Below are 27878 nucleotides of genomic sequence, written 5' to 3' on the forward strand. Positions count from 1 at the left end.
GGTCCATGCAACACTGGGCTTCAACACTGGGGGCTGTGCTATATCACTGGCACTTGCTGCTCGTGCTGCAGCATGCACCCATGGAATTTATCTAGATTTATTATCACCAATATGATATTCTAAAGATATGAAATCTAACACACTTGTGAGTGTTTCATAAACAATACAGTTGCAGTTACTGTTTGATGCCTATCTCAGACCTTCTGACCTCAGACCTCATGACCTCAGACATGCTGGCTAAGTTAACTGGTGTCTTTGAACAATCTATGTGTTTTTGTTTATGTCAGGGTATGGGCATGTTTCCAGGACAGTCTCTGGGTTGCTGACACTTTTACCACGCTTTTTGTGCATGTTTTGACAACAATTGATGTACATAGAACTTGCTAAATTGTTGTGACAAAAATGTTACAACTGGATCTTGAATATAGCAATATATGTAGGGTTCATCATGTCCGCTGCTTAAGGTGGAACTAAGCAGCAGCTTTGAACTAAGCAGCTCCTTCTCCGATACTTTCAAGGTGTTGAACCTGGGAAGACACTGTAGCAAATTACAGAGGGAATCCAAGCTAAGATCTAAAAGATAAGATCACTTTATTGGCCATATACATTTTCTTGTATGAGGAATTTGCCTTTTCACACACCCCAACTTGCTCTCCATGAGACACACAGAATGGGAGAGAAGCTTGGGGTCAGAGCGCAGGGTCAGCCATTGTACAGCTCCCTCGGAGCCGTTGGGGTTAAGGGCCTTGCTCAGGGGCCCAACGGAGTAGGATTCCTTTGCTAGCCACTGGATTCAAAGCGGCAACCTTCCAGCCACAGGCACAGATCTTTAGCTACAGAGCTGTAAACAAGCTCAGTCTGTAACTAAGAAGCACTACATTGGGAAAATTCCAAAGCAGGGTGAAAGCCAGAGAGATATCTGAATGTTTTAATAGATTATATTTTAAGGAATAACAGTACATTTATAAATGCTTTCAAAACCCTCAAAGTCCTACAAAATACCATACACACAGAACATGTAGCAGAATACATCAGTTCATTTATCAAATACATCCAAAAGTTTTATACATTTAAAACTATAGTATATATATATTTAAATTATTTTTTTAAGTGCACAGTTATAAAAAGTATCTATTCAATCTAAGCAATGCAGCACAAGAGAAGGCTCTATAGCCCATAATTTGAACATGGTTTTATGTGGAATGAGAAGACCTTAATTAGCAGAATACGTGTTGGACTTGATAGTCATGCTTTGCAACAAATCCTGAAGGTAACCTGAAGGTAGACCATTGTGTACCTTTATACTGTATGTAAGCAATATAAACATAAACTCAGATTACAGATTTCTAGACACAAGAAAGGAGTGGCATATTATATATTAAAGTAAATATGATTGTGAAAGAATTAATGTCTATCGGGATAGAGAGGTTTCTTCTTGTTAATAGGGATCAGGATGGAAAATAGTTGTGTGGTCTTCTTAAAAGTGTTTGCCACCTCACACGCGTCACCGCGCTGTTTTGCCTCCAAATAAAGCCACGCGGTGGCCGTAGCCAATCCCAACTGCGCTACAACCAACACGCGGCCAATAAGGAGGAATTTTACAGGCCTGTGCGGTTGCTAAGGCTGGAGGAGTCTTTTTCCTTTGGTGTTAAAGGAACTCACAGACACAGGGAGGCCAACAGCTGGGGCATCCATAGCAACGGAGGATAAACATGAGTTATTACAGCATCAGGTAAGCAAACAAACTCGAAACGTTATTTTAAAGCCTTTTAAATTCCCTGCTTTCTTTCTGAGGGAGATTGAGAGATGTTTGACTTAATTTCCCTGTGATTTTATACGATGCTGTTGATCTTTACTCTGTAAGTTAGATTTTGCTACAGACGAAAGTGACATCGATACATATACCTAAGTAATACTACATCTGGAATATTTGATTTGTATTAAATATTGAGAAATTGTAACCAGTACAAGGACTTGTAGTACGTACTAAAACAGCACGAGGTGTACTTTACTCGTTTCTTGTTATTGCAGTGCGATTTATTATCTATATATAATTTTACGGACTTAGCAGCTACAGTTTAAACGATATCCAGAAATTCGTTTTCCATAATTTGGAAATTAAATAGTCAATACAAATAAAACTGTTCTGTAAATCATTATTTTGTTTAATGAGAAAGTACTATTTAAGTTTCTTTCTCTGGCTCCCATCGTTACTCTTAAATTCAGTTCTGATTATTTTACTTTCTTTTACTTCATGTTGTCGATATTGAATGGATAGCTGTATATTATTTACTTTTACAAGAGTTGGAAGTGCTGTCGTAGCGCATTGCTGCCACAGAGAACATGGAGCGGAAGCTGTTCAAGTCTCCTCACTGAAATTCAGGATATCGTGTATGCTAGTTAACATTGTGACGTCAGGATGGACAGATACAGGCTGAAGCTCCTCGGTTACAGGTCACTATGGCGCTGTAGGGCAGATTCAGTTACACCACAGAGTTAACAAGGGCTGTGCTCCTCATGAGACTTTTCAAGTCAGAAATGTGAGAGCTTTGTGATCAAGCAGAAGTCGCTGTGGTGTTACAGTCTCTCTCCATTTGGAAAAGAAGCTTTTTTTAGCCTCAAATACACAGGAGAAACCAGCATGAGTTACAACATAAACAGGTAAAAAAAAATACTTCATTTGATTAGTAGCTTGAATTGCTGTGTCAGATTTGAAGTTTGTGGTGGACTAAACTACACTAAAGAGATATAATTTTGAAGATAATGTTTTTTCATATATTTTTAAAATCTGGTACTAGGAAGCGAGTTGCTTTCAGTGTTTAATTATAATATCAATTTTCCTCTCAGAAAACTGAATCCTTGCGATTGCACATGACCATAAGTAGTAAAGTAGCTCACATTTGTTATGAGTTTGAGATTGCACATTTTCTGCTGGGAGTGAAAGCTTTAGCATATGGGCGGAGCAGTGGCTCTGTGGCTAAGGATCTGCGCCTGTGGCTGGAAAGTTGCTGGTTCAAATCCTGCGGCCGGCAGAGGAATCCTACTCCGTTGGGCCCCTGAGCAAGGCCCTTAAGCCTAACTGCTCCAGGGGTGCTGTACAATGGCTGACCCTGCAGTCTGACCACAAGGTTCTCTCTCCCTGTCTGTGTGCCTGTGTGTCTCATGGAGAGCGAGCTGGGGTATGTGAAAAGACAATTTCTAATGCAAGAAATTGTATAGGGGTAATAAAGTGATGTTACAGTACATTATGTTATATTAAAAGGTTTCCTTTACTTTTCAATGTTAATGTGTGGAACAGCATCAATTCTTGTTGCCTCATTTGAGCTTCTAAATCCCTAACTGTAGTCATAAACGTCACCCCTCCCCGAAACCTTGTGATACAGTCACTGGAATTGCTTTCTTTATCAAGAAAAACTGCAAAGCTTCAGTTCGGAAGCTAAAATACGAATACATTTGCTCTTAGGAAAGGAGCCTCTCCTAATCTGAAAAAATAAAATAAAAGTGACCTCTGCTTTATCACTTCAATACAGTTATTCTTTGCAATAAACATTTTTTCTGACTTTCAAAAGCATAGGTAAGGAGGTCTCATATTATAGGGTCTTTTAAGAACAGGATTTTGTAATGGTAGGAGGGGACTGCTGCAATAGCTATTGTAATGTGTATAGACTCTTAATGGGCTTTCTGTTTGTTTGAATCAATGATATTTGGTGTTCAAGGCTGAAATGGTAGAAGGGCATACTGTCAAAGAGAGTAAAGGGATCACTTATTCATAAGCTGTGGTTTTCCTTGTGCTCCCTAATGTCAGCTAATGAGCAGTCCACCATGCATGGCTACACGCTTTGCCATCATGCTTCTTTTAAATTGTTGTCAAGACAGAGGTTTGACTGTCTTAGAAATACGATCTCATCTCAGGTCTTCTTTTCCGGGTTCCACATAAAATAAAATACAGTTTGAGTGCACCATAATGTATAGTTATCAGCAGCCTTAATCTCCGCTGTATTGTCAGAATCATTGTCATGGCAGCTGTAAACTGTATTGAACATGTGTAAACGTTTTTGTCCACCCCTCTCTGTGCTGATTTTTCTTTGACATCTGGTATATTGTGTTCCAGTATGTATGGAAAAACAACAAATGGCAAAAGCATAGTACTTAATGCTATCTGATTAGATGAAATGCAGTGATCAAATAAACCAGATGCAGACTGAAAATTAAGTTAGCATGTAGTTAACACATATACAGAGTGTGGACAAAATAATGAAATTACCCACTGAAAAAGGATTTATATTTTCAAATAACTAAATCACAGTTAAAAGGATTCTACATGTATTTCACTTTAATCTAAGTACTAATTGGCAATATGTTTCTGCTATAAAAGATGTATTCAAATCAACAATTTAATATGCAAAAAGAGAGATCTAACAGAATTTTTAGTAGTAAAAAAAAAGGAGCTTGTGGCTGAATTGCAAGTGTGTCAAAGAAATGGTAAAATTATTTAATGTGTTGAAACCGTCCTTCGGATGAGACGTAAAACCGAGGTCCTGACTCTTTGTGGTCTGCTGCTGCTGATCTAGGAGACAGCAGCCATATCACCCTGCAACTCACAACTGGCAACCCACTGAAGCTCAGCAGGTGTGAGCCTGGTCAGTACCTGGATAGGAGACCTCCTGGGAAAAACTAAGGTTGCTGCTGGAAGAGGTGTTAGTGGGGCCAGCAGGGGGCGCTCACCCTGCGGTCCATGTGGGTCCTAATGCCCCAGTATAGTGACGGGGACACTATACTGTAAACAGGCGCCATCCTTCAGATGAGACGTAAAACCGAGGTCCTGACTCTCTGTGGTCATTAAAAATCCCAGGGTGCTTCTCAAAAAGAGTAGGGGTGTAACCCCGGTGTGCTGGCCAAATTTCCAATTGGCCCTTACCAATCATGGCCTCCTAATAATCCCCCTCTATGAATTGGCTACATTACTCTGCTCTCCTCCCCACTGATAGCTGATGTGTGGTGAGCATTCTGGCGCACTATGGCTGCCATCGTATCATCCAGGTGGATGCTGCACATTGGTGGTGGAGGAGGGGAGTCCCCATTACCTGTAAAGCGCTTTGAGTGGAGTGTCCAGAAAAGTGCTATATAAGTGTAAGTAATTATTATTATTATTATTATTATTATTATTATTATTATTATAAACTCATGATGGTATATGCCAAATGAGAAAATAGCATCAGGAAAGAAGAACAGTGGTTGTATGTCGAAGTCTCACTGATGAGGAGAATAGCTGCTTAAGACCACATAATAATGGCCTCAAATATTATCACAGAACTGAATCTACGCCTGTGTAACCCGGTACTGTACGACTTGATCTTCATAAAGTTGATATACGTATATGGTAGGGATGCTATTTAGAAACTGCTTGTAACCAAGGCTGTCTGATGAGATGAGCACAAAACCTGGGCTTCCAAGCAATGGAACAAAGTATTACAGTATGTCCTGATGAGTTGTCTTTTATTCTTTTTTCTAAATCTGGATGGGTTTCTGTTTGGAGAAAACCGAAGAAAGCCTTCAACCTACACCGCCTGTTTTCCAACTGTTAAACATGGTGGTGGATCTGTTATGGTAGGGCCAACAATCTTGTGGAAGGAACTGGGTCACAGTTATTACTCTACAAAGCCATTTTTTCCTCGAGATATTCCCATAATCCAATATGATAATGCCCATAGTCTAACTGCTCAATGGATTCAAGAGTGCTTTCATGAGCATCAGGATGAAAGCAAATGCCTTCCGTGGCATTCCCAATCACCAGATCTAAACATTGTTGATCCTTTATGAGAAGTTATAGAACATATAGTGTGGAGTGGGTTTCCATCTCCTTCATTGTTCTAAGAACTGGAGGCTTTTCAATATCTGTAGAAACAGCTAAAAAAAGAAACAGATCAAAGCTTGTATAATAGTATTTCAAGGATCATTGAATGTGTTCTGAAAGCAAAGGGTGGCTCAACTATTGCTTGGTATTTCCATTATTTTGTCCTTCCCTATAATATACCTTTACCAGCACTTCGGCATATTATTATTTTAAAGCTAGAGGTAGATTGCTCTAGGTTTTGTAGATGTAACAGTGTAATGAATTTTTTAAAATGAATCATCTTTGAGCTCAGTGCAGTCCTCCATGCTCTCATTTTCAGTTTACTTATGTATGAAAAATTAAGTGGGTTGAGAATTCTAGCTGAAAAACTTGCTTAAGTCATTCTTAAACTTGCAAGTCTGTATTGCATTTTAGCCTGCACTTTTCTTTGACACCTTGATTAGTTGAGCCACTTGGTAATCCCCAAAAGCTCATCAAAGAACCTTTCAAGATTATTTTTAAAAGAAAGCTTTTTTTGTCAGGGGAGTGTTTTAAATTTGATTTTATAGTGCCATTTACTAATGTCCTAAGATGGCACAGGGGTACAGTGGTTAGTATTACTGCCTTTCAGTGCTAGGACCCTGGGTTCAGTTCCTGGGGTTGCTATCTGTGTGGAGTTTGTATGTTCTCCCTGCATTCATGTGGGTTTCCTCCTGGTGCTCTGGTTTCCTCCCACAGCCAAATATTTACTGTTTGGTATTTAGGGAGAATTGTCCCTGGTGTGAGCCTGTTCATGTTTGTGTCTCCGATGGACCAATCTAGCCTCTCACCCACATCCGGAGTCATTCAGTAAATGTATGGCAAACATAAACGCTTACAAATGAGAGGAGGCTATGTGACTCCTCTACAGTTGCTCATTGCGATTTTTTTAAATAAGTAATTGACCAATAAGAATATAACTTGTGCAAGCACTACAAAAATTGTTTGACTGTAAAAACTTTATATAAAATGGGCTTTTCAGTGGAGCTCTAATTATAAAGGCATTTAGTTGTAAATTAGAATATAGAGTTTACCCAGGTCATTCCACCCATCTACTCTTCCATTATATTTTTGTATAACTGGCAGGTTTTAGTTTACAGTTTTTGGTCAGTTTGTTCTGGCTTCTGATATGCTGAGATTCTATTTTGGGTATTTTCAGGTTCAAGCTTTCAGTGTGTTTTGATTGATAAAAATAGAATGATGTAGAATAAAAAACCCTATCAATAAATGTTTTCTGTCATGATGCCTTTTGGATTCCACCATCCAGTATGCATAGTGTCCTTAACAGCAATCAGTGATGGTAGCAGATATTTAAATCAAAGGAAATACATGTACACTCAGGTGGGTAGCTGCGTCAGCGTGCGTAGGCTGCAAAGGAACAAGTAATAGGTTTATTCCATGCTGAAAAGAGAAGAAAGAAAACACAATGTTTTGACTGTGGAGTGATGGTAGCAGATATATAATTTAAAGGTACATGAAATACATTCATGATTTAAATGGGAATTGTTTGCTTGAATTTTAATGAATGTATATTGATTCTGGCAGTAACTTTTGTCTTAATGCATGAAACATGGAAACATTACCCACTCTTTACCACCTCTAATGTATTTATTCTGATGTGTTTGCAAAGTGAGTCTTTTTCCTCTTAGTTGTGGTTGAACAATACTGGCATGCTTGTATTGGTTACTACAAGTGTCCTTTGATAAAGGCATCAACCAGTTGAATAAATAATGGTAATTCTATACATGCTACCGGTAGTGTTTTATTTATATTGCAACACTGACTTTGGCAAAGCCTCAAACGCTTGACCCCGGATTGGGAACAATGAGTGGAGGTGAATATGGTACCATTATACTCCTAAAAGGCAAGGAAGCAGAACAATGATAAGGAGAGGATGTGCGATGTTGAATGCATTCAAGGGATTGCCACTCAACAGGATAGCTTTGGCTGAAGAAATGGTAGGGGTCTCATATTCAGCACCAGAAATAAAAACAAGCAGAACTTAGTGATTACAGAGGAATATGGTTGAATAATGTCCATACATTTTATTTTAAGCTGTTTTTGTTTTTAAACTATTTTTTTGTAGGAAGGCACCTGAGACTTCTCAGTAAGAACAGACATCCTGAGTCTTCAGGTGACCATTCCATGAAAAGAGAATTAAACAGATTAGATTTTTGGAAGGTGATATGGCTAGATCATGGGATCAGGAAAGAAACCGTTGAGACATCTCCAGTGAACTGCATATTCAATTCTTAACATTTCAGCTAGTGACTGTTCTGTTTAATAGAAACCAAAAAAAGTAATTTAATAAAGGGCTAAACCAAGCAAACATACACTTACTGCTGTAAAATGAAGCATGGAAACTGAACCCTGATGTGTAAATATGCAGCACCCAATCCATCAAACATCATCCCCACAGAGCAAAGGAACAGTGGAAGAGAAGCTTAAGGGAGAGTTTATAATTTGGTGTGGAGATCATCATCATTATCATCATCATCATCATCAAAAATGACTAATGTCTTTTAAAAACTGCTTTTTTTCCTAGTCCATCTAGGAAGTAGTTAATGAAAAAAATATTGCAGTCTTTCTTTCATGGTATGGGATGCAATCATTCAGCAAAACACTGTAAGTGCAACTTCTGTCTAGTCAACAGAAAGGATGTTTACCTGTCTGTGCCTGTGATCACCTGTTAAAAGATGATCAGATGATGCCCAAGGTGACAACACTCATGCAGCTATAACATGGCAAGTGGGTCAGGGCATCATAATCTGCTGTGGCCTGTCCAGGCAGAGTTCACTTGGTGTGTCTGGACTGTCTTTGTCTTATCAATAAGATGATTTCCTCGGGCGGGCTTCTTAATAGAGATTCTATGGCAGCAAAGGGTAGGGCTGGACGATATGTCCAGAAACATTATCACTATAAAAATGTTCATATCAGTCGATATAGATAATTATCACGATAAATGTCAAATCATTATTTCTTTTAGTATATTAAAGTTTAAAGGCAGATTTTTTCTCCTGAGTGAAAGTTGAAGAAACCAGACAGTTAATTGGTAAATTAAACAACTCTTTATTTTAAGAACACAACAAACACTTGCCAAACAGCAGAAACATTAAACAAATCTGAGGTAGAGAGTATTCAAGTATTTTTTTATGTCAAAATATGCATGAGTAAAATTTACAAAAGAAATGTCTTAATAGAAAAATTAAATACTGCAGTGTGATAAAACACGCATAGAAGATGGCTCAGACAGACTGCAATGTTTAAAGTGCTCTGCTTTATGTCTGATCGGTAATTTGGAGATATTTTGGCTTTTTACGAAGTTGAATGACCTTTTCTGTCGGCGATGTCATCGTCCTTCGAGCTGGTCGTTGGCAGCACTACATTTGCTTCAGTGTCGCTCATTTCTCCACTCTTAACTACAACCCTGTCAGCCACCACCCTGTGGGTAAACACCACCACGTTAGCTGCCCGGTCTGCAACACGCACGCGCGCACGCGCACTCGCGCAATGCATAAATATCGAACATTTATCCAACTTTTGTTAAAAATATATCGCGGAAAATTATATCGCGATGCTTATCGTTATCGAATTATCGCCCAGCACTAGCAAAGGGTCACAGTTTCACAAATCAGTATGAATAATCTCAGCTGCAAAATCATAATGCTCCTTTTATAAGAACATAATGTAACGCAACGGGTGCTCAGGCGGGCGCCCTTGCCGCATTAGGTTGGCCCCCCACTGTCGGGGGCTCGAACCCGGGACTCCCGCGTCACTCACCAACGACCCAGCCCGGTGAGCTAAAGAGAGATCTCTCTACAGCCCAGTAGCTGTAGTCCTGCTATCACAGGGAAGGGCGGTGACATCACCTGCTCTGGTAAGTCAGCTCTTAAACAGTATCTGTCGGCCATAAGCGTTACACTCTCCCCCGCTTAACTCACTGTCCCCAGCAAAGGGCTATCCCATCCCACTGCTGACACCAACGTGACAGAACAGGGGCTCAGACGGGCACCCTTGCCACATTAGGTCAACCCCCCCCCCCACCATCAGGGTCTCGAACCCAGGACTCCCACGTCACTCAACAGGGACCCAGCCCAGTGAGCCACAGAGAGATCTCTTCACAGCCCAGTAGCTGTAGTCCTGCTATCACAGGGAAGGGCGGCGACGTCACTGCTCTGGTAAGCCGGCTCTTACACAGTATCTGTCGGCCGTAAGCATTACAGTAAGTAAGGTTGCCATTTGGTAGTTGAGTATCCAAGTAAATCAAATTTTGTTGTCCAACTGTTTATTGGACACACATCTTTATGTAAAGACGTTTATCCTATTGTCTTTCCTAAATGAACTCTCTTTTAAGTTTTCGTTTGTGTCGCATCTATATACGCCTTAGAATTTTAGACATTTGTTCTCGATGTAAAACGGTTAAGTTCCTTTAACCTGTCTGTATATACAGTAGTGTTACAAATTGTCGGTTACAGAAATGGCAAATGTCTAATATTGACTGAGCGGTTTAGTCAATGAGTAAAATAAATATTCATAACCCCCAACTTGTAAGTGATTTCTCCAGAATATACCTGAGAGGCTGGTATAATTAGAGGCACATGAATGCTTTTTTCTCTGCCACAGCTTTGGTGAAAAGAGTAATAATCCAGATACACTTGGTTAAACAAATGTTTATTAACTATGACAAAACAAACACTATGCTACACAAAAAAAAACATACAGCACACAACTTTTACTATATCTACAGTATGTACAAACAAGGGATTTCAGAGACCTAACATCCTAATCTCTTAAATAATACTCACAGAGGCCACAATAAGAGATGAAAAGAGATTTATTAAGAGTATTCTTAAAAAATACAATACAACCTGCAGGTAAATCTCTCTCTCTGCAAACCCGGGTGGCACAAATTAAATGGAAGCTTATTCTAAAAATGCACCCATAAGCAGGAAAAATGTCTAACCAAGGTATCTTTTGCCAAGGAAGGCCCAAGTTCCCTAAAAACACAGAATAGCAAGCTCTCTCTAAGCAAAGTTCAAATACTTAGCTCCAATCTGGTTTTGTTTAGATGATCGTGAAGTAGGGGCTCTCGCCTGGTCTAAGTTTCAAGTTCCAATTCCTCCTGACTCCTCTCATCTTCTCCTTCGTCTCTCTTTCCTGTCCTTTCTTCTCCTTCCCTTTCTGCAATCTCAGAAGTTTCAGCAACCAGTGTAGAAGAAACCTGACTCGCACAGGTAATGTGTAGCAAAGGGAACAATGGCTGTTAAAACTCTTCTGTGGATAAGCATGAACCAAAGCACAACAGAATTTGGCCAGGCTTTTCAGCAGCCTTTCTTTTCAATAATTCCTTTCCTCTTAAATTGATTATGTCATCTTTTGCTAAGTCATCATCTACAAGAATGTCATGGTTAGAAAAGGATTGCAAATCAAGGTGTTGATTTCTTTTTGTACTCTTCTCTCCAAAAGGACAATTTTACCAGAATGTTTTTCAGACATCAGTGGAGTATTTCAGTAGCCTCCATGATGGTAACAGGTGGACCTAAAATGTATTTTGGATGTATTTGTGTTGTTCAAATAAGACAATCTATCTGCAAAATATCCCAAGGAAAGAATAAAATAAGAATAAAATCATTACTTTGAAATCACTCAGACAGGGGATTTTCTTTCTCCCTCAAGAAAAATGTGAGATTTTAACTTTAAGTTACATCAGATGTTTCAAAACATGACTTCTCCAAAGACAGTGACCTTCTGTGTAGTAAAGAAAACTTAATGTTCTCCCTTTTCTTGGCAAAGCTTCTTGAACGGACGAAGGTTAAGAGTTCTCGCACAAATAAAGGTTACTTCTAGTACAGCTGTTGACAGGACATTTTTATAAAATGTCTGTAAGGGATTTAGAAGCCAAAGCATGACAGTTATAGGAAGCAGTGAGTTCCAATGATGTGTGGAGGTTCTTTTCACGACGGAGGAACACCTAGATTTCTTTCTCACCTTAGAAGCTACTCCATCCGTCCATCTTGTGCCAGAGTGTTCCTTCTTATCAAACACTTGCTTGGGAAATAATTTTTTAGTTTTTCAGGAACATCTGAAGTGTTAGTCCTTGTTGGAAAAGGCTCACAAAAGAGAAATTCTTCTTGTATGGTATTCGCGTACACACACTGAATAAAAAGGAGCAGCTGACTACACGACGACCTGTCAGTAGTCTTGTCCAATTGCATGCTGAAGTGATATAGGCTAGCTTCCAATTCTTCCATAACCGGTTTCAGAATATCCTACACATGTCAGCAATTTGAGAACGAATTATATCATTTGAGAAAGGACCTTCCTCAGTCTTCTTTTGTTGTTCTTTACCACATATCGGCTCAAGGCCCAAGGCTTGACCTCTCTCCAATAGTATATGTTTTCTCTTTTTGTAATATAAAAATGTGACTTTGTAAGATGCTTTTTGCCTTGGAGCAAATCCATGTTTCTTAAGTTCCTGATGACTCAAATTCAGCCTTTTTCTTTTGAAATACCTCAAGACTTGCACTTCCAGCATGAACAAAAGAAAGGCACGCTTTTAGCTTTGATGGTTTTGTGTTGGCATTGCAAAAACATTTCCCACATACAGTAAGAAGCATTAAAGTCCATGACATGACGTTCTGTGATGAATGTGAAGTTTAAAGATGTGATTCATCAGAATTCCATCTTCTACAACATCACCAAAATGTCTAAACTTTGGAGTGCGATGGATTTAATTATCATTTCAATTTTGACAAAAAAGTTAGTGTTAGTTTGATAACAATTATTTGTAGTTGCTTTTCCTTGTATTTTTAGATAATTTTAAACAATTCACATAAAAGATGCTGAAGGCTGGTTAAATACATACAATTTCTGCTGTGAATGAAAGTTATTTTTCTAGGGAGGGCATTATTTAGCAATGGAATTAATAATTGAATTATGCCACTTTAATTATTTAGAAGTTTGTGGTTTTGTTACAAGTAAATAAACTGCTTACAATTTATTCTCATTGAAAGAACTATAATAACAGCACCAGCTGTACATCAGAAAGAACACAAAAATCAGTAGAAATTTTAGCCCTATGTAAGGTGTGATGGGTAATAGTCAGGTGTTTGCAACGTTTTTATAATTTCAGTTTTGGTTAATGATAATGATAATGTTGCTTTGTTAGCCCTATACAATTTCTTGGATCAGGAATTTGTCTTTTCACATACCACAGCTTGCTCTCTATGAGACACAGACACAGACAGGGAGAGAAGCTGGGGGTCAGAGCGCAGGGTCAGCCATTGTACAGAACCCCTGGAGCAGTTGGGGTTAAGGGCCTTGCTCAGGGGCCCAACGGAGTAGGATTCCTCTGCCGGTTGCAGGATATTTTATTGTGATATTTAGTGGTTACAATAAAGTCTGCTAGATCCACCTACTTCTCTCACATCATTAAAACTAACCACCTCAACCCCAGTCATCTTTTCTCCACCATCAACAGTTTACTAAAGCAAAACTGTCCCACCACATTACCTGCCTCATCGTAGCTTTGCTTTTCTTAGATTTCTTTAGCTCCAAGATCGACAACATCTGGGATCCCATTCTCTCCACTATGCATATAATTTCCATACCTTCTCCCTCCTTATTCAACTTTTCTGGTTCCCTTCTCTCCAACTTCTCTCTTCTTGACTTCCTTAATAAACCAGTTACACACACATGAAACCCACCACATCTATTTTAGATCCCATTATCACAGCTTTATTTCATTCCTGTTTCTCTTCCCTCTGTCCCATTGTCCTCGATATTATAAATGAATCCTTGAGAACTGGCATTGTACCAACAGTCCTCAAAACTGCTGCTATTACCCCTGTGACAAAAACGCCTAACAATTCTCTGGACAATCTAAACAATTTTCGCCCCATCTCCAATTTACCCTTTCTTGCAAAAATTCTAGAACGCACTGTCACATTTCAGTTACATAACCACCTCATGGCAAATATATGTTTTTTTGTTGCATCGTTTCTGAGAATTTTCTTTAGTTTCTGAGGACACTGAAAAAATCTTGCTCACACTGTAAGTGCTAATGATCATTTGGAGTTGTTGAAGAATTGTTGGGCAAAGCATGCTTTTGGCAGCAGTAATGTTAATGAGTTTGCTCGAAGCTGAGAAATGTTCTCCTTTTCAGTATATTCACCTAGTTCTCACTTCTTGGGGATAGAAACGTGTTTTATAGAACTAGCTATTTTAGACTGATAACTTTCCTAGAATATTGCAATGTTAAACATGACAGTAGACCAGACTTTACAAAGCTCATGTAAATTTATTTTGTCAATAGTATGACCTTGCTTTGAAAATTTTTTAGGCTTGCAAATCCTACATGTATTTTCTGCAAAGAGAGCTGTTTTCTCTTAATCCTTGTTCAAAAGACTATTTTTACATAGTTGTTTGAAAATCCCCTGCTGTGCCTTTGCAATATTTTCTATTTTGTAATATGTGAATGCAATGTATGGTCCCAGCTGTCAATAAAATAAAAAACGATTAATTGAAATAATACTCAGTTTAATCGATTTCTGATAATATACCGTGGATACATTTCTAAAATCTTACGAAGTCTATAGAATAGGTAAACTAAATATCGAAATGCAATGTACTGTAACTGGTACAGTATTTCTAAGAGCCACCTTCTCAGAATTGTAGTACTTAGAAAGTACCACTCATTTTTGCTTATCCTTTTTTTCTCAACAGTGACACATGAAGTTATTAATCATTCTGTGAGAAATATAATTTCCCTGTCTATGGTCAATAGTGACTCACTGGGAGAGGATATGAGGGTGCTGTTTTCTCTTTCCTGTTGTACAGAGCTGATGTCACGACAGAGGGCTTGTTAGGGTGTTTTATAGGAGCCAGTTTGTGCAGTCTGTACACCAGCAGTTTTAACAATAGTCATTTGTTTTTATTGCATGAGTAATGCTCGTTATTTTTTAACACTATGATCTGTGTATGTTCAAATTTTCTAATAATTCCTCACCTGTATATAAAAATAACTGTTCTCTCTTAGGCCCAGAAAAAACTGATCATTGTATTTTTCTTTGCTTGTTGCATAGCTGCATTGAAATAAAAAATGCTATTCTTTCTTTCAAAATATTAAAGATGCTGTTTATAAAAAAATGTTCCCAAAACTACATTTTAAAGCAAATGTATGTGAAAATCTCTAGAAGACCCACAACTCCAACCCTTGCCAAGGTAGACAGATAGCCATTGTTCTCAACCTTTTTAACCCCATGACCCACTTGAAAAAATGTGCCACGCTCAAATGTTGGCTTAATTTCACCAGAGAACTAATAAAAGGATAATTGTCAGTGGTATGACTGTGCCTATTTCTTTTTCCACAATTTGCTGAGTAAAGCAAAGATTGCCACGTGTTACATTAAGCCTTCCTCTTTGTTCCTTCTTGACAAGTAGGTGTATTAAACTGATGTGTGGATATAAAATGTACAGTATAAGCACATGCTGAGCCTCCTGTTCAATTTTGTGGTACTTGGAGTGAAACCATATTGTAGAGATATGACCTCTCTCTATATATAGATATGTTATTGCAGTTACAATAGATATGATAATCCTAAATTTCAGATTTAGTCTTTAATTCTGACAACCTGACAACCTACTGCTGTGTCCTGACTCACAGTTGGAAGACTGCTACTGTAGTTTACGGCATGTGATGTCTGTGTAGAGTGTGTATGTAGTCTGCATACTCGGAAACACAAAGGACAACATTTTATAACCATTTGTATCCATATTCATGACATTCTGTAAGTCTTACATCTTACATCAATTTCCCTTCGGGATCAATAAAGTCTTAACTTATCTTATCTTACACTCATAAATTCTTGTTCACTGTTTATTTCCTATGATAAAAAAGGAAAACTAAACTCTTAGTATTACAATGTTATAAAATCTGTCTATATGACCCTGGAAGACTCAGCCCGATGACATTTATAACATTTTATTCTGAATTGAAAACAATGCACAATACAGTAGAGAGATAGAGCACAAGGAAGTACATGAACAAAAGAGTCAGTTTCAAGACTTACATAATTTAATACCATTCATATGTCATTCATATGTCAAAATTTAGGTATTTTAAACTATTATCAGTTAATCTTAAAAATGCTATGCATGTATGGTTTCAGAGAAACAAAGCCTATAGATTTAGATATTGATTAATTTGTGTCATTTTAATTAATCTTTCAAGTCTGACTGGGATACCCTTGCAGTAAATCACCTAATTAGTGAGATAGGGTGGAGGTGAAGAGATTATATAACCTGCTGATTGACAAGATTGGTGTCAAACATTACACAGGAACCAATATGTCCTTCTTATCAAAAGAACAATGCCATTTGTGCCATTGGTATTTTTAAGTTTGGGGTGTTCACAAACAGAAATTTCTAATCTGGTAAGTATAGCAGTTCTTCTGGTCATGTGGTGTATTTTGTGAGATATATGTATATTTACTGTATTTATCCCTGTATGTGGGAAGACAATAGAGAATATAGGTGTGTATTAACCCCCCCCCCCCGTTATGATACACTACCTTGGACTGAGGTCTAGCCTTATTTTATTCTAGAGTATTTTAGACCCTTGAACACGGATACCATCGGGATGGCATAATTTCCCTGGTATATCTGGTATAGATCCTGTTTGTCCCAAGGTTGGGACTGAACGTGAATTCTTCCAGCTCACATATGTTGGATAAAGCACCCATTGGAGTATTTCTGTTCTGTAGTTCGTAAAGCCACGAGCTTGCACTTTCTTACAATAGTCTCTTTTTTGTGTCTCACCCAAGACATTAACATTATAGCTCTGTCGGAGCAGACACTTACTGTTTCACTTGATTTCTGTAACTACCATATGCAGAATGCACACTGACATTTGTTTGAGCCTTCAACTTTCTGAGCTGATTTCATCACTACAAAAATCTCTTATTGCATCACATAAGAGATTACAGGCTTTCCAATGATAAACCAAGATCTAGAAGACCATGAGTCATGACACTCTCGAAGACATGGAGGGGAGGTCCAAATGTGATGGTTTGGGCAAGAGTGTCTTGTTGCTCATGGAGTAATGAAGGAAAACTGACTGAATGGTGGTACTTTGATAGTTCTAGTGGCTTAAATGCTGCCCTTCCTAGGAGCTCATTCTGGTGTGATTACATTCTAGGAGCAAAAATCATCCTTGTACTGCTTGTGCATCAAATACTTTCTTGTCGTAAGAGAATGTGACAGTTGTGCCATGGATGTCCAGTTCCCAGACTTGACTTCTGTTAAACATTTATAGGATAAGCTAAGGATAAGTGTGGCATTATTATGGTTCTGGAAGATCTGGTTCTACAGTTATTACTTCTCACAATATGACATCATATTTGAATACTTGTGATGCAGAGCAAGGTAATTAGGTTACACAGGATACACAGGTAGCGCCGTGGCATTTCATGCGAAATTATGGATTTAATTGAAGACTACTCAACACATACTCAAGTGGAATTGGCCACAGCTGCATTGTGACTTGGGACGTATATAAAAGAGTGATCAGAGGAGATAGGATCAGTCTGCTGCAAGCACAGAAAAGACCTCATAGGTGCCGTTTTAGATTGGATGAATAAGTGCTCAATGGGGGAAGATGTTACCAAAAAAGGAGGATTGGTCAGGAAGGCAGGTTTGAAAGAGAGATTACATATAATTCACCATAGAAAATGATAGCTGGGTAAAAGGAGGTAGAACCTAATATGTACTCCAGAGTACAGGAGCAGAATAACTATGTAGGAAGCATAACAAAGAAATTCTCAACGAAGGGATGATAAATCTTGCTGTAGAAGGGGTTGACAGAGCATTGACTACTCAAGGGTAAAGATGAGAGAAGTAGATCTGACAAAAGAAGGAAAATCAATATGCCTAGAAAGAAGTTAGTTTCAGCAGGGAACTCCAGAGCTCTACAGAGGAGTGAGAGGTGGACAGCTCTAGAGTAAGGGAACTCCCAGAAAGCAAGCCCCATTTTAAATACAAAACTGAGTATATGAATGAAGATTTATAATTCTGGAAAGCATTAAAGAGAGAGCTAGGCTTGTACAGGGTGTCTCAGAGGGTTATATGTTAGAATCTTGAGAAACTACTCTAGTGCTATAGAAAGCACAGTCTCTATCATCGTATGAAAAATCAGAACAGATTTTCTGAACAGAGATCTAGTACTGGATCGTGAGTAAAATGTGAGTCTAACCTGGTAAGCAAAGGGGAGGATACACCCTGGATGAGATGCCAGTCCATTATAGGGCACACACAGACATACAGACTTCCCCCAGAAGCCAAATAACCTATATTGTGTCTTTGGATGGTAGGAAGAAACCAGAGAACCTGGAGGAAACCCACACAAACCCAGAACAAATGAACTCCATGCATCCATGTTTTGTATATTCATTGATATTTGAACAACATAATTCTGTGTAGTGTGCATGGCATTCCAACTACTTAAATATTGCACTTTGAACCCAGTACTGTTGTGTTGCAAGACACAAGTATGATTATATTTCCATCATACTTTTCCATCTATCCTAACTAAGCATTTGATTTCCTTGTGCCTTGCTCACTTCATGTGATAGAAGTGAGCTTAAGCTTTGCTGTGCTTCACACTGTTGATAAATGGGCTAAGACTTAACAATTGCAGAGAAGGTTGACAATTATGTAACAGATAATAATAGCTGAGTCTGATAAGGAGAACACATTTTTGTTTAGTAGTGCAATAAACAGGCATGCCAGATTATTATAGTTTCAACCACTACAGCCTGAATCTGAAACTAAGAAAAATATTTGAGGTCTGAGTATCTTATAAATAATAGATTTTGTTATCTGTATCCCAGGGTAGGTCATTTTAATTCCTAGTGCAGCTCCATTTCCTTACTATGCTATCAATGGTAATGGCAAGAATAATGGAATCAATCTTTCAGCCTCTTAGTTTTGTGTGCCAGAAAAGATTTTATGATCTGAGTAAAGTAATTCAATTCTAGAAGGAAAAAAATAGTTAGATGTTACGGGAATGCTCAAATTATAAGACACTATTAAAACACTTTTGAACTGCGAGATTTTAGCATCCATTATGTAAATGTATTTTTTTTATTTGACTAAATTCATAAAAAATATTGCCATTGTATCTAACCTGTATTTTAATACAAATTGTCTATCACCCCTAAAAGGTACAGCTTGAGGAGCTGTGTTGAATTTCAGGTAGGAGATACAGACATACTGTTGATGAATGCATTTGTTTGTTTACTCCTTTTTTATCAGTTGGTAATTATTCCCACATGATCTATTCCTAGAAGATACGGTCTGACCACAAAAAAAGTGCTTGGTTTCTTTCCTTGTAACTGCACACAAGAGTGTTTGAAATCCTTGTAGCGTGGCAACAGATAACAGTCTCCTTGGCAGCATATAGTACTTATCTGTTTCTTATAGATGAACGGGTGTTTACATTTCATATAACTGGTTTAATTAGAGCTAGGACTGAAAACCACTAGCATTTGCTCTCAGATGAATGCAGACCTCCCATTGAGAAAGAGAGGAAAGTGTTTTATATTCTAGACTGTGCTTTGTACTGCTCTGTCACCTAAGGAAAGCATGCCTGTGCAGCTGTTCATTGAAATCATTACAAAATAGATTGCCATTCAAAAAACAAATAGAAAAAACCCTGTTACTGAGAACAGAACCTTAACTATAGGGAATGTTTATTTTTAAAGGGGGTGGGAGGGTTGAAACGGAGGAGCTGGCCCTGTTTGAAGTAAGCTTGATGTATCTTGGTTACAGACTGACGTTTTCTTTTGCATATTATTTCATTTTGATTCACATTTGCAGCACTGTGGTATGTCAGTACTAATATGGTACAGATGGGGGACTTGTAGGAAAGGGGTTTCTTGCTTTTAAATTAGACAAATGGTTCTGCTTTCATGTTGAAGGTAGAAATCCGTTTTTGTAAGTAAGAATTTAACGCATTTGACAAAATAAATATTTAATTCCTGTAAGCTTATGCTGTATGGCTTTTAGAATACAGAAGTGAATTCATGACTGGTTTATCTATTCACAGATTTTAAAACCTTTCTTGCCACACAAAATAATTATATAGGGCCTTGATTGATATGATTATTCAAAACAATAATACATTTTTGATTCGATAATTTATTTTATGTTTTGATTTTAGATTAGCATGATCTGCACATAGCAGGTCTCAGTCTGATTATGTTGATTGTGCAAGTCAATTTCTGCCGTAAACGTAAGTATAATTATTAATAAATTATTCACTTTGAATAATAATAATAATAATCATAATAATAATTATATAGAGCTTATATAGAGCTTTTCTGGACACTCCACTCAAAGCGCTTTACAGGTAATGGGGACTCCCTCTCCACCACCACCAATGTGCAGAATCCACCTGGATGACGTGACGGCAGCCATAGTGCACCAAAACGCTCATTCACACCGCACACACCACTTTGAAACTTTACCAGGCAACCTTATGTCAAAATTAAACCAGTCTTATTCCTTTAAATGGCTAAAAGGAAGTCTGTGTTTTGATCTATGTAGAATTTTATGTATCAACATATTGTTGGGTATTATTAATTATAAAGGAAGATTAAAGTTAAAAGAAGGTTGTGTTTTTCATGCTTGGCAGATGCAAAGCACTGTAGTAATGACCACACAGTTGGAAAAAGAAGCCTAATCCTATTTTTTTGTCTCTATACAAATAATATTAACTTAATACCATAGAGCATGTTTTTGCTTCAGATGAGTTATTCATAATAGGCTAATAAACTTCTATTATAGTATATAATCATATAGTATACTTCTCTTTTCTTATTGAGGGCTATTTAAAAATGTCCTTTTAACTTCTGAGAGAAATTTCAAATCGGAGAGAAATTCGTAATTGGACAGACTGCCTTCATTTATTTGGACTATTGTCATACCCTCTTCCATACCAATATGTGGAGTGAGCAATTATATTTACTAGATGTTACCACTTTAACCTTCATACCAGCAGTTTATGGATGGGGATTTTGTATACTTTCCCCTGAAATTCACACTCAAAACCATCTGCTTCTTTTTCACCAGACTGGTCTCACAGTACTTATAACAGTAAGCTTCAAGTGGAGAACTGAGGGAGCTCTCACCGAGTACACTGGCCTCATGTGTGTACCTTGGCAAGACGGCAAACGCTCAGTCATGGAGACTAAGGAGCTTTCAAATCCTATCACAGATAAAGTAGTTGAAAAATACTGATCAGAATTAATGTATTAAAATAATTCAGAATGCAGAATACTGAATATCCCTTTGTGTACTGCAAGGTTGATCATTAAGAAGTGGAAAGTATATCATACAACCTAAACACTGCCTGCATTTGGCTTTCCCCCCTAATTAACACTCGGGCAAGGAGGAAAATAATTCAACTGTGAAGCCAATGATGACTTTAAAAGTGCTACAGAATTTCTCTCATCTCAGTCATTGAAATGTGCACGAAGCAACAATATCCCTCTCTACAAAGCTGGCCTGTTTGTCAGAATGGAAAACCCATCGCAAATCCCACATGGGGTTTGCAACAATCATTTAAGAGATACTGTAAACCTATGGCAAAAATGGTTTGTGCTTGGACAAGACAAAATTGGAACGTTTTGGTCTGACAGGAAAGCATTAGATCTGATGCAATCCTAACGTGGTATACCGCTCAGTCAACACCATCCCTACTGTCAAGAATGGTGGTGTCAGCATTATGTTATAATTCTTCTTCTCCCCAGCAGAGACAGGGAGGCTTGTTAAGACTGATGAAAACAGATGGAGCAAACTATTCGCAAATCTTAAAGAAAAACCTGCTCCAGACTGGGAAGACTTAAAAGACTAAAACTGGGACAAATATTCTCCTTTCAGCAGGACCGTGACCCAAAAGACAAATCCAAAGCTATGAAGTGGCTTATGAGTAAGATAATTAATAACCTACTCAAAGTCCTGAATTGAAGCCAGTTGAGAATATATACAGACACTTCAATATTGCTGTTCATAAGCAGTCCCCACACAACCTGAGAGAGCTTGATCAATTCAGACAAGAAAAATGGGCAAAAATTGTACCAAGCTGATTTTGCTGAGAGAAAAACCCTGACGCGGTAATTACTGCCAAAGGGGCTTCCAACAAATGTGGAGTTCACAGGTTCGAATACAGTCAGCATATTTCAGTCTTTTCTCTTTAGTTTGTGCCTCTTTGTTGTCTTAAGAAGTCTTTGGGTTGGGCATCCAGGTATTGAATCAAATATAAATTTAGAAAAATTTGTATGCATTATTTTGTAATGTCACAAAATGGTACAGCTTAGGAAGGGTCTAAATACTTTTTCAAGGCACTGTATGAAGTAAATGTTGTCTACACAATGCCATCATACACTCCAAATATAGGTAAATCTACTGTTTGTGCCACTCTGGAGTCCTATGTATTTGTTTTATAGCAAAGTATTCATTACATTGTTCTATGGTCTGTCATTTACACCTGTATGCTACCGCTATATTAGTCTTTACTTGGAGGAGTTACAGCTGATGTTAAATCTTGCCATTAATACAGTATGTCCCTTCCTTTGCTGTGTGGACAGGAGCATGATAGAGCTTGATTTGGTTATAATTTTTTTTTGTCCCTTAATTGTAGGACCTATTCCTACAATTGTTGCCGTTTTGAGATTTTCTTGTCCTTCACAGAGATGTCAAAACCCAGTTAGCAAGCGATTAGGACAGGTTTGAAATCCTGGGAAATGCGTTGGGCTCTTCATTTGGAGGGTTGTCAGTTATCTGTGACATTATAACAGGATTCAGTCTTACAACTGTGCAGGCTGCCTGTGTTACTAACCTTTCTGCAAATGTCTTATCAAATTTCAAATTTCAAAGTCTGGAAATTTAAAACTGTAAATAGGAAAATATTGAGAAGAGACAGTTCAAGTACTTTTGTCTCTGCTTCTTTACTTAGAGTGACTTAGTAGCCAGTCCCCTGTTCCACTTAACTGAAAATATCCAGTCTCTTGCAACACTTATGCAAGAACTGGCAACAGGTATTGAAACAGTTTTTCTCTGCTGCATTACGCTTTTATTACTTTGATATGAAGATACAGAAATAAGGGTGATATTAATTATTTTGTTTATCTTTGATGAAGGGCTGATGCACACCTGCATTGCATGACCTCTGATGATGTCTCTCATAATCTCTCACATTTATTATTCACTTACCTATTTCATCATGGTTGTCATTCTGGAAAATTTGTAAAGGAAGGGCATTATATCTTTGTGTTTATGTTACTTGTTGTTATTGTAAATTTCAGTTTTAGATTGGCTGCAATTGTTATTTTTCTTGGAGTCTTACCTGTTGTAAATCCATGGTGTTGTCTTTGTGTCCTCCCTGTTCTACCATTTTGTGTCAAATTACAGACCCCGTCTCGCCTCTGATTTAAATGTAGGCTTACTGTGCATCAGGAGGAGCTGGGGATGGAGCTTAGGGTCCACTGTTTTTTGCACTTCAATTTTTTGCATTATTTTGATGATGTCTGTTACCACCCCTGCTTCCAGGCAGTGTGGTCATAAACTGTGTTTGTGTGTGTTTACTCCTAAAACTCACTCAATGATTAACACTGCAATTGGCAATCCACTGGACACTGAGGTGTTTCTGCTAGGAATTGCAGGTACCTGTTGCAGAACCATAAAAAGAAAGTTATAATAACAGTGATGGCACCAACCTTACCAATAAGGTAATGTGGTCATGTTCTTCTCTGTATCCCAGATTACCTTGTTTTTAACACTGGAAATATGGTAATTCTGAAGGTGCAGGACTTCAGGACAAAATTTAAATCCTAAAGTTCTGACAAATTAAAACAGATGGTTTTAATGGGAGGATATAAAGATTTCTGTACCAAATACCCTTAGTGCTTTTGATTAAATAAATGTTGCATCCTGTATACATCTCTGTTGCTTGCAGATGTTCACAAAGTAATAGAGTTACTAGTTTTATTTGAAAATACAAATTAAGAATTTAAACAACATAATGTTAGGATAATCACCATACATTAAAATTCATGTTCTGTAACAGAATAATCACTAGAAAAATGCTAAAACAATAAAGAACACAATAAAATTAACTATTGCTTAGAAGGTTAGCTGTCTGAGGAATATCATTTACAGTTTTACTAATTATACAGTAGCTTGTGGTGTTCTGATTGGAGCTGGGGATGCTCTGATATAATTGAGCTGCAGAGTCATGACAGTACAAGTCTTCTTCAAATTAAAGGCCCATCTATTATAGGGTCTATATTGAGAGACTGCAAAAAGTGGAAGGCCTCCTGCAAGCCCTCATCTCTGAGTGACTGTGCTGTGTGGAGTGCTCTGTGCTCATGGCAACGCTGCAGGTCAACTCGCCTACCTGCCTCCCTTGAGTCTCTCACTTGCTTTCTCCTAGCTCATAATGAGCCTGGGTGTAGTTCTTGAGCTCTCAGATATACAGGAGCCAGTCAAGCAAGGCTTACTTCAAACACTGCTGGAATGGATAGTTTAAAAAATGGTTCCCAGCCTGTCTACAGTCGATGGAGTTACAACAGGTACTACCAGGATCTGAACATCATGTACAGTAATTAACTTTCTTTAAAAAAGCACCACTTTAATTTGATTTTTGAATTGTGGCTGTAGCATACAACCAAAATGCAGGATGATGAAATGACTTTAAAGGGTATGTTATTCTTTGTCTTGAAAAGGGTATGTGACGTAGTTTTATACACTTAAAGTATAGCGTATCTTTGATTCAGGAGGGAAGCTACAATTGCTTATGTAGTCGTGTTTTAGATTGTCTTGGACAGTGTGCTTTTCTAATGATGGCATTTTTCAAACTATGTTTTTTTCAACAGTGCACAGCTTTGTACTGTAAGCACATTGGCTCCTTCAGAAAAAGCTTGCACACTGAAGTGTTGCCTCTGAATGCCAGTTCAAACCAGAATGTCTGCTGAGTAGTTGTAGTAGTGTTTTTCTGTAATGCAGGGGCTTTCTCTGGCTCTCCCCTGCTGCTAGAGTATGCTTTTTATCTTTGCATGTGTGGACCTGCTGACTGTCGTCATAAAGAAATTAGCTTGTATATTTTCCTTTTACATTGTTTTACCTTTATTGTTCAGTCAGAAGACTCTCTGTGACTCAGAAAGTGTTTGAACACTTGAAGTGTGTGAAGATGTGCCATATTTATTAGGAGTTAGAGTTTATATAGAGTAAAAACCTTTTTTCATATTGGAGTCCACTATATTAACTGCGCATTAACTTAACCTCTTTCCATTTAAAGCAAAGCGCCTCTGCACTAGGTATACAAGAGATGCACAAGAAGGAAGAAGGCATGTTTGCGATAGCTCTCTATCATGTCACACAGAACCCACAGTATAATTGTTAATCACCAGTGGCCTAAATGTTAAGATGACCAACAGGCATGGGCCACTGGCAGTCTGGTTTGGCAGCAGGCCTTGGTGTATGCTGTAGAATCGGGTTGGCAAACTTTCAGAAGGGGAGTGCCAAAAATTAGCTCAAGCAATTGTTGCTAGTGTTTTGCATGCCATTGATACTTTTTCAATATATCAATTACTTACATTTTGAATATGAAAAAAAACAAATATAATAGTATCTAAAATGAATAAATATGCTCATCTTACCATTTAGTGTGATCCTTGCTCTTGCTTTCCCTTGCTGAGTTCTCCAGTTCAGACACATATAGTATAGAATGGATGCTGAATGTGAGCAGCTGTAAGCTTCATGATAGAGGGTAGTTTCCTAGACATTGAGGAACACAGCAGGGGTTCCTCTCCAGAGAACATGGTCCCACCACCCATGACCACCTCATGGCCTTGAACAAAAGGGGTTTGGTCAAAGCACATCTTCCGAAACCCTGAAAGAGACTGGGCAGTCTGCTCTGCCATTGCTTTAAGGATTTCCAGGTTCTCTTTTGCTGTAGGGTGAACAGTGAAGATATGAGGGGCAAATGCAGTAGTAAGTACACTGGACACATGCAGGAAGGAGTACCTAGTGGTGAGAGGTAGTACCTCTGTCACTTACCAGTCACTCTAGGGGACACATGCTGCTGGAGTGCAGGAGATGAATCATGTAGGATGGGTGAGCCAGCAAGTATATTTGGTTCCTGATCCTAGAGGAGAATGTTCTATTTTCAGTTCTGCCTGTTCATCCAGTATATTGCCTCGTGGTACACTAACCCTCACCCCACTGAGTGGAGCCTGAGCTAAGAAGAGTGGGGTGTCTGCCAAAAGGACTGTTGTCGGAGTAGTTTAGGTTAATCAAAAACAGTGTTAAAAGACTAGATTTTGTAAATACGTATAAATAGTTTCCCCTCCATTTATTTACTTGTTTGATTAATCTAATGCTTTTTACCTGAGGTTACATAGTGTCCATAGTGCATTTTAGGGTGTGGTGTCACTGGAGAGGAGGAAGGAAAAGAAGTATACTATAGCCTTTGAAGCTGTATGTTTAGTGTTATGTATTTTTTAAGTCTTCTTTTTAATTTTATTTACAAAACCATGTTAAGAAACCTGTTAAGAAAACCAAGCCATGAAACCACATGAACTTTTATTTCATTCAGTATGTCAGTACTTCATGCGTGAAGATCATCTGATCCATGCTACTGAAGGCAAGAATAGTTCACATTATTATTTTAAATGATTTTAAGTGTGGTTTGTACTATATAAACAGTCATCTTTACTGTGTAATCGTATTGACAATATGGTACAAAGGATGTATTGTATGTAAACTGTGTTTTAAGAGCTGTTGCTTCTGTTTACAAAATGTTGGTCAATAAACTAATCAAACGTGGAGACAAAACAATTACTGCTTGCTGTACAAGCCCAGATCAGTAGCCACCTGACTGCTAAGGTGCTTTTGTGACCGGCTCCCGTAAAGCGTAGTTCACGACCGTATGCAGATGGTATAATCAGGAAATAAGTGTAGAAGGACATCAGGGAGGAGACCACGAGGATCAGGAGGGGTTGACAGACAGGGGGGCTTGGCGACGGTGATCTGGTGCTCGGGGGGCGTTGCCAAGGCAAATGAGTCGAAAGAGTCTAGGGGGGAGATCTGAGGTGAAGTCCAAAGTCCAGAACCGGGTGATACATCCAAGACAAGACAAAACATGGTTAAAAACTGGAACAGAATCTGGTACAGAGACAGGGAATAAAAAGGGGTTAACGAGGCCAGGCGCTCCAACCACCGGACCCAGATGGTCTGGACGCAGTGATGAAGCCTATGCCGTCGGGTCACTCCTAGACGTTTGTGCTGTTATATTCTAAACATTTAAACTGATTGTGGTTAAACTGTGCACTTCAAAACTGGTAGGTATTGTCTTGTGAGTTTATACATCAATAATATACACACCTGACTGCTACATTGTTTCCATATGTTTATATATTTCTTTGCTGCAGACATTTACTTAATAAAATCCTTATTGCAGATGTGGTTTGCATTTCTATTACAACCTATTCCAACTTCAACTACATTTCAATTTCAAGCAGTTTCTACTGCATCATAACAATTGAACCTGATGGGAAGCTTTTAAAATCACTTACAGTTTTCTAGTTTGTTATTTTAACTCCTGGCCTAATGCTTAGTGACATTTGAGTTCTGGCAGCTTCAGATTAATGTGCCTATGTTTGAAAAGCCTAGAAGATGGTATTCTTGGAACAAAATACTATAGACTATACAGTAGAAGTTCTGAAGCATTATGAGTACACTACTGAGAAAAAGAATCTCTTTTTCTAATCTGTAACTCTGAAGACAGTGTTGACTGTAAGCTCCATGGAAACCTGGGTAGTGCTCCTCCAGACTTCATACTTTCTGCACTGTCACTGGTGTCCTAAATAACAGGATTGCTCTATTTAATTTGCTCTTATAATTGTTCATAAAGGTTACAGTGCCTTGCGAAAGTATTCGGCCCCCTTGA

General features: G+C 38.2%; 1 protein-coding gene across 9 annotated transcripts in view; it reads left to right on the forward strand.

Moving 5' to 3' along the window:
• The first annotated feature begins 1589 nt into the window (after positions 1-1589).
• Positions 1590-27878, forward strand: part of tulp3 (TUB like protein 3) — a 79808-nt gene continuing 53519 nt past the window's right edge. For 6 of the 9 annotated variants that reach the window (XM_069192128.1, XM_069192131.1, XM_069192132.1 and 3 more), the window contains exon 1: positions 2432-2661. In XM_069192128.1, the coding sequence (XP_069048229.1) occupies positions 2642-2661 (20 nt within the window). In that variant the 5' untranslated portion in view covers positions 2432-2641. Of the gene's footprint in view, positions 1733-2431; positions 2662-27878 lie in introns of those variants that run through there. The other 3 variants (XM_069192129.1, XM_069192136.1, XM_069192138.1) reach the window with 3 other exon arrangements.

Source organism: Lepisosteus oculatus, chromosome 7 (genome assembly GCF_040954835.1).
Source record: "Lepisosteus oculatus isolate fLepOcu1 chromosome 7, fLepOcu1.hap2, whole genome shotgun sequence".
Taxonomy (NCBI): domain Eukaryota; kingdom Metazoa; phylum Chordata; class Actinopteri; order Semionotiformes; family Lepisosteidae; genus Lepisosteus; species Lepisosteus oculatus.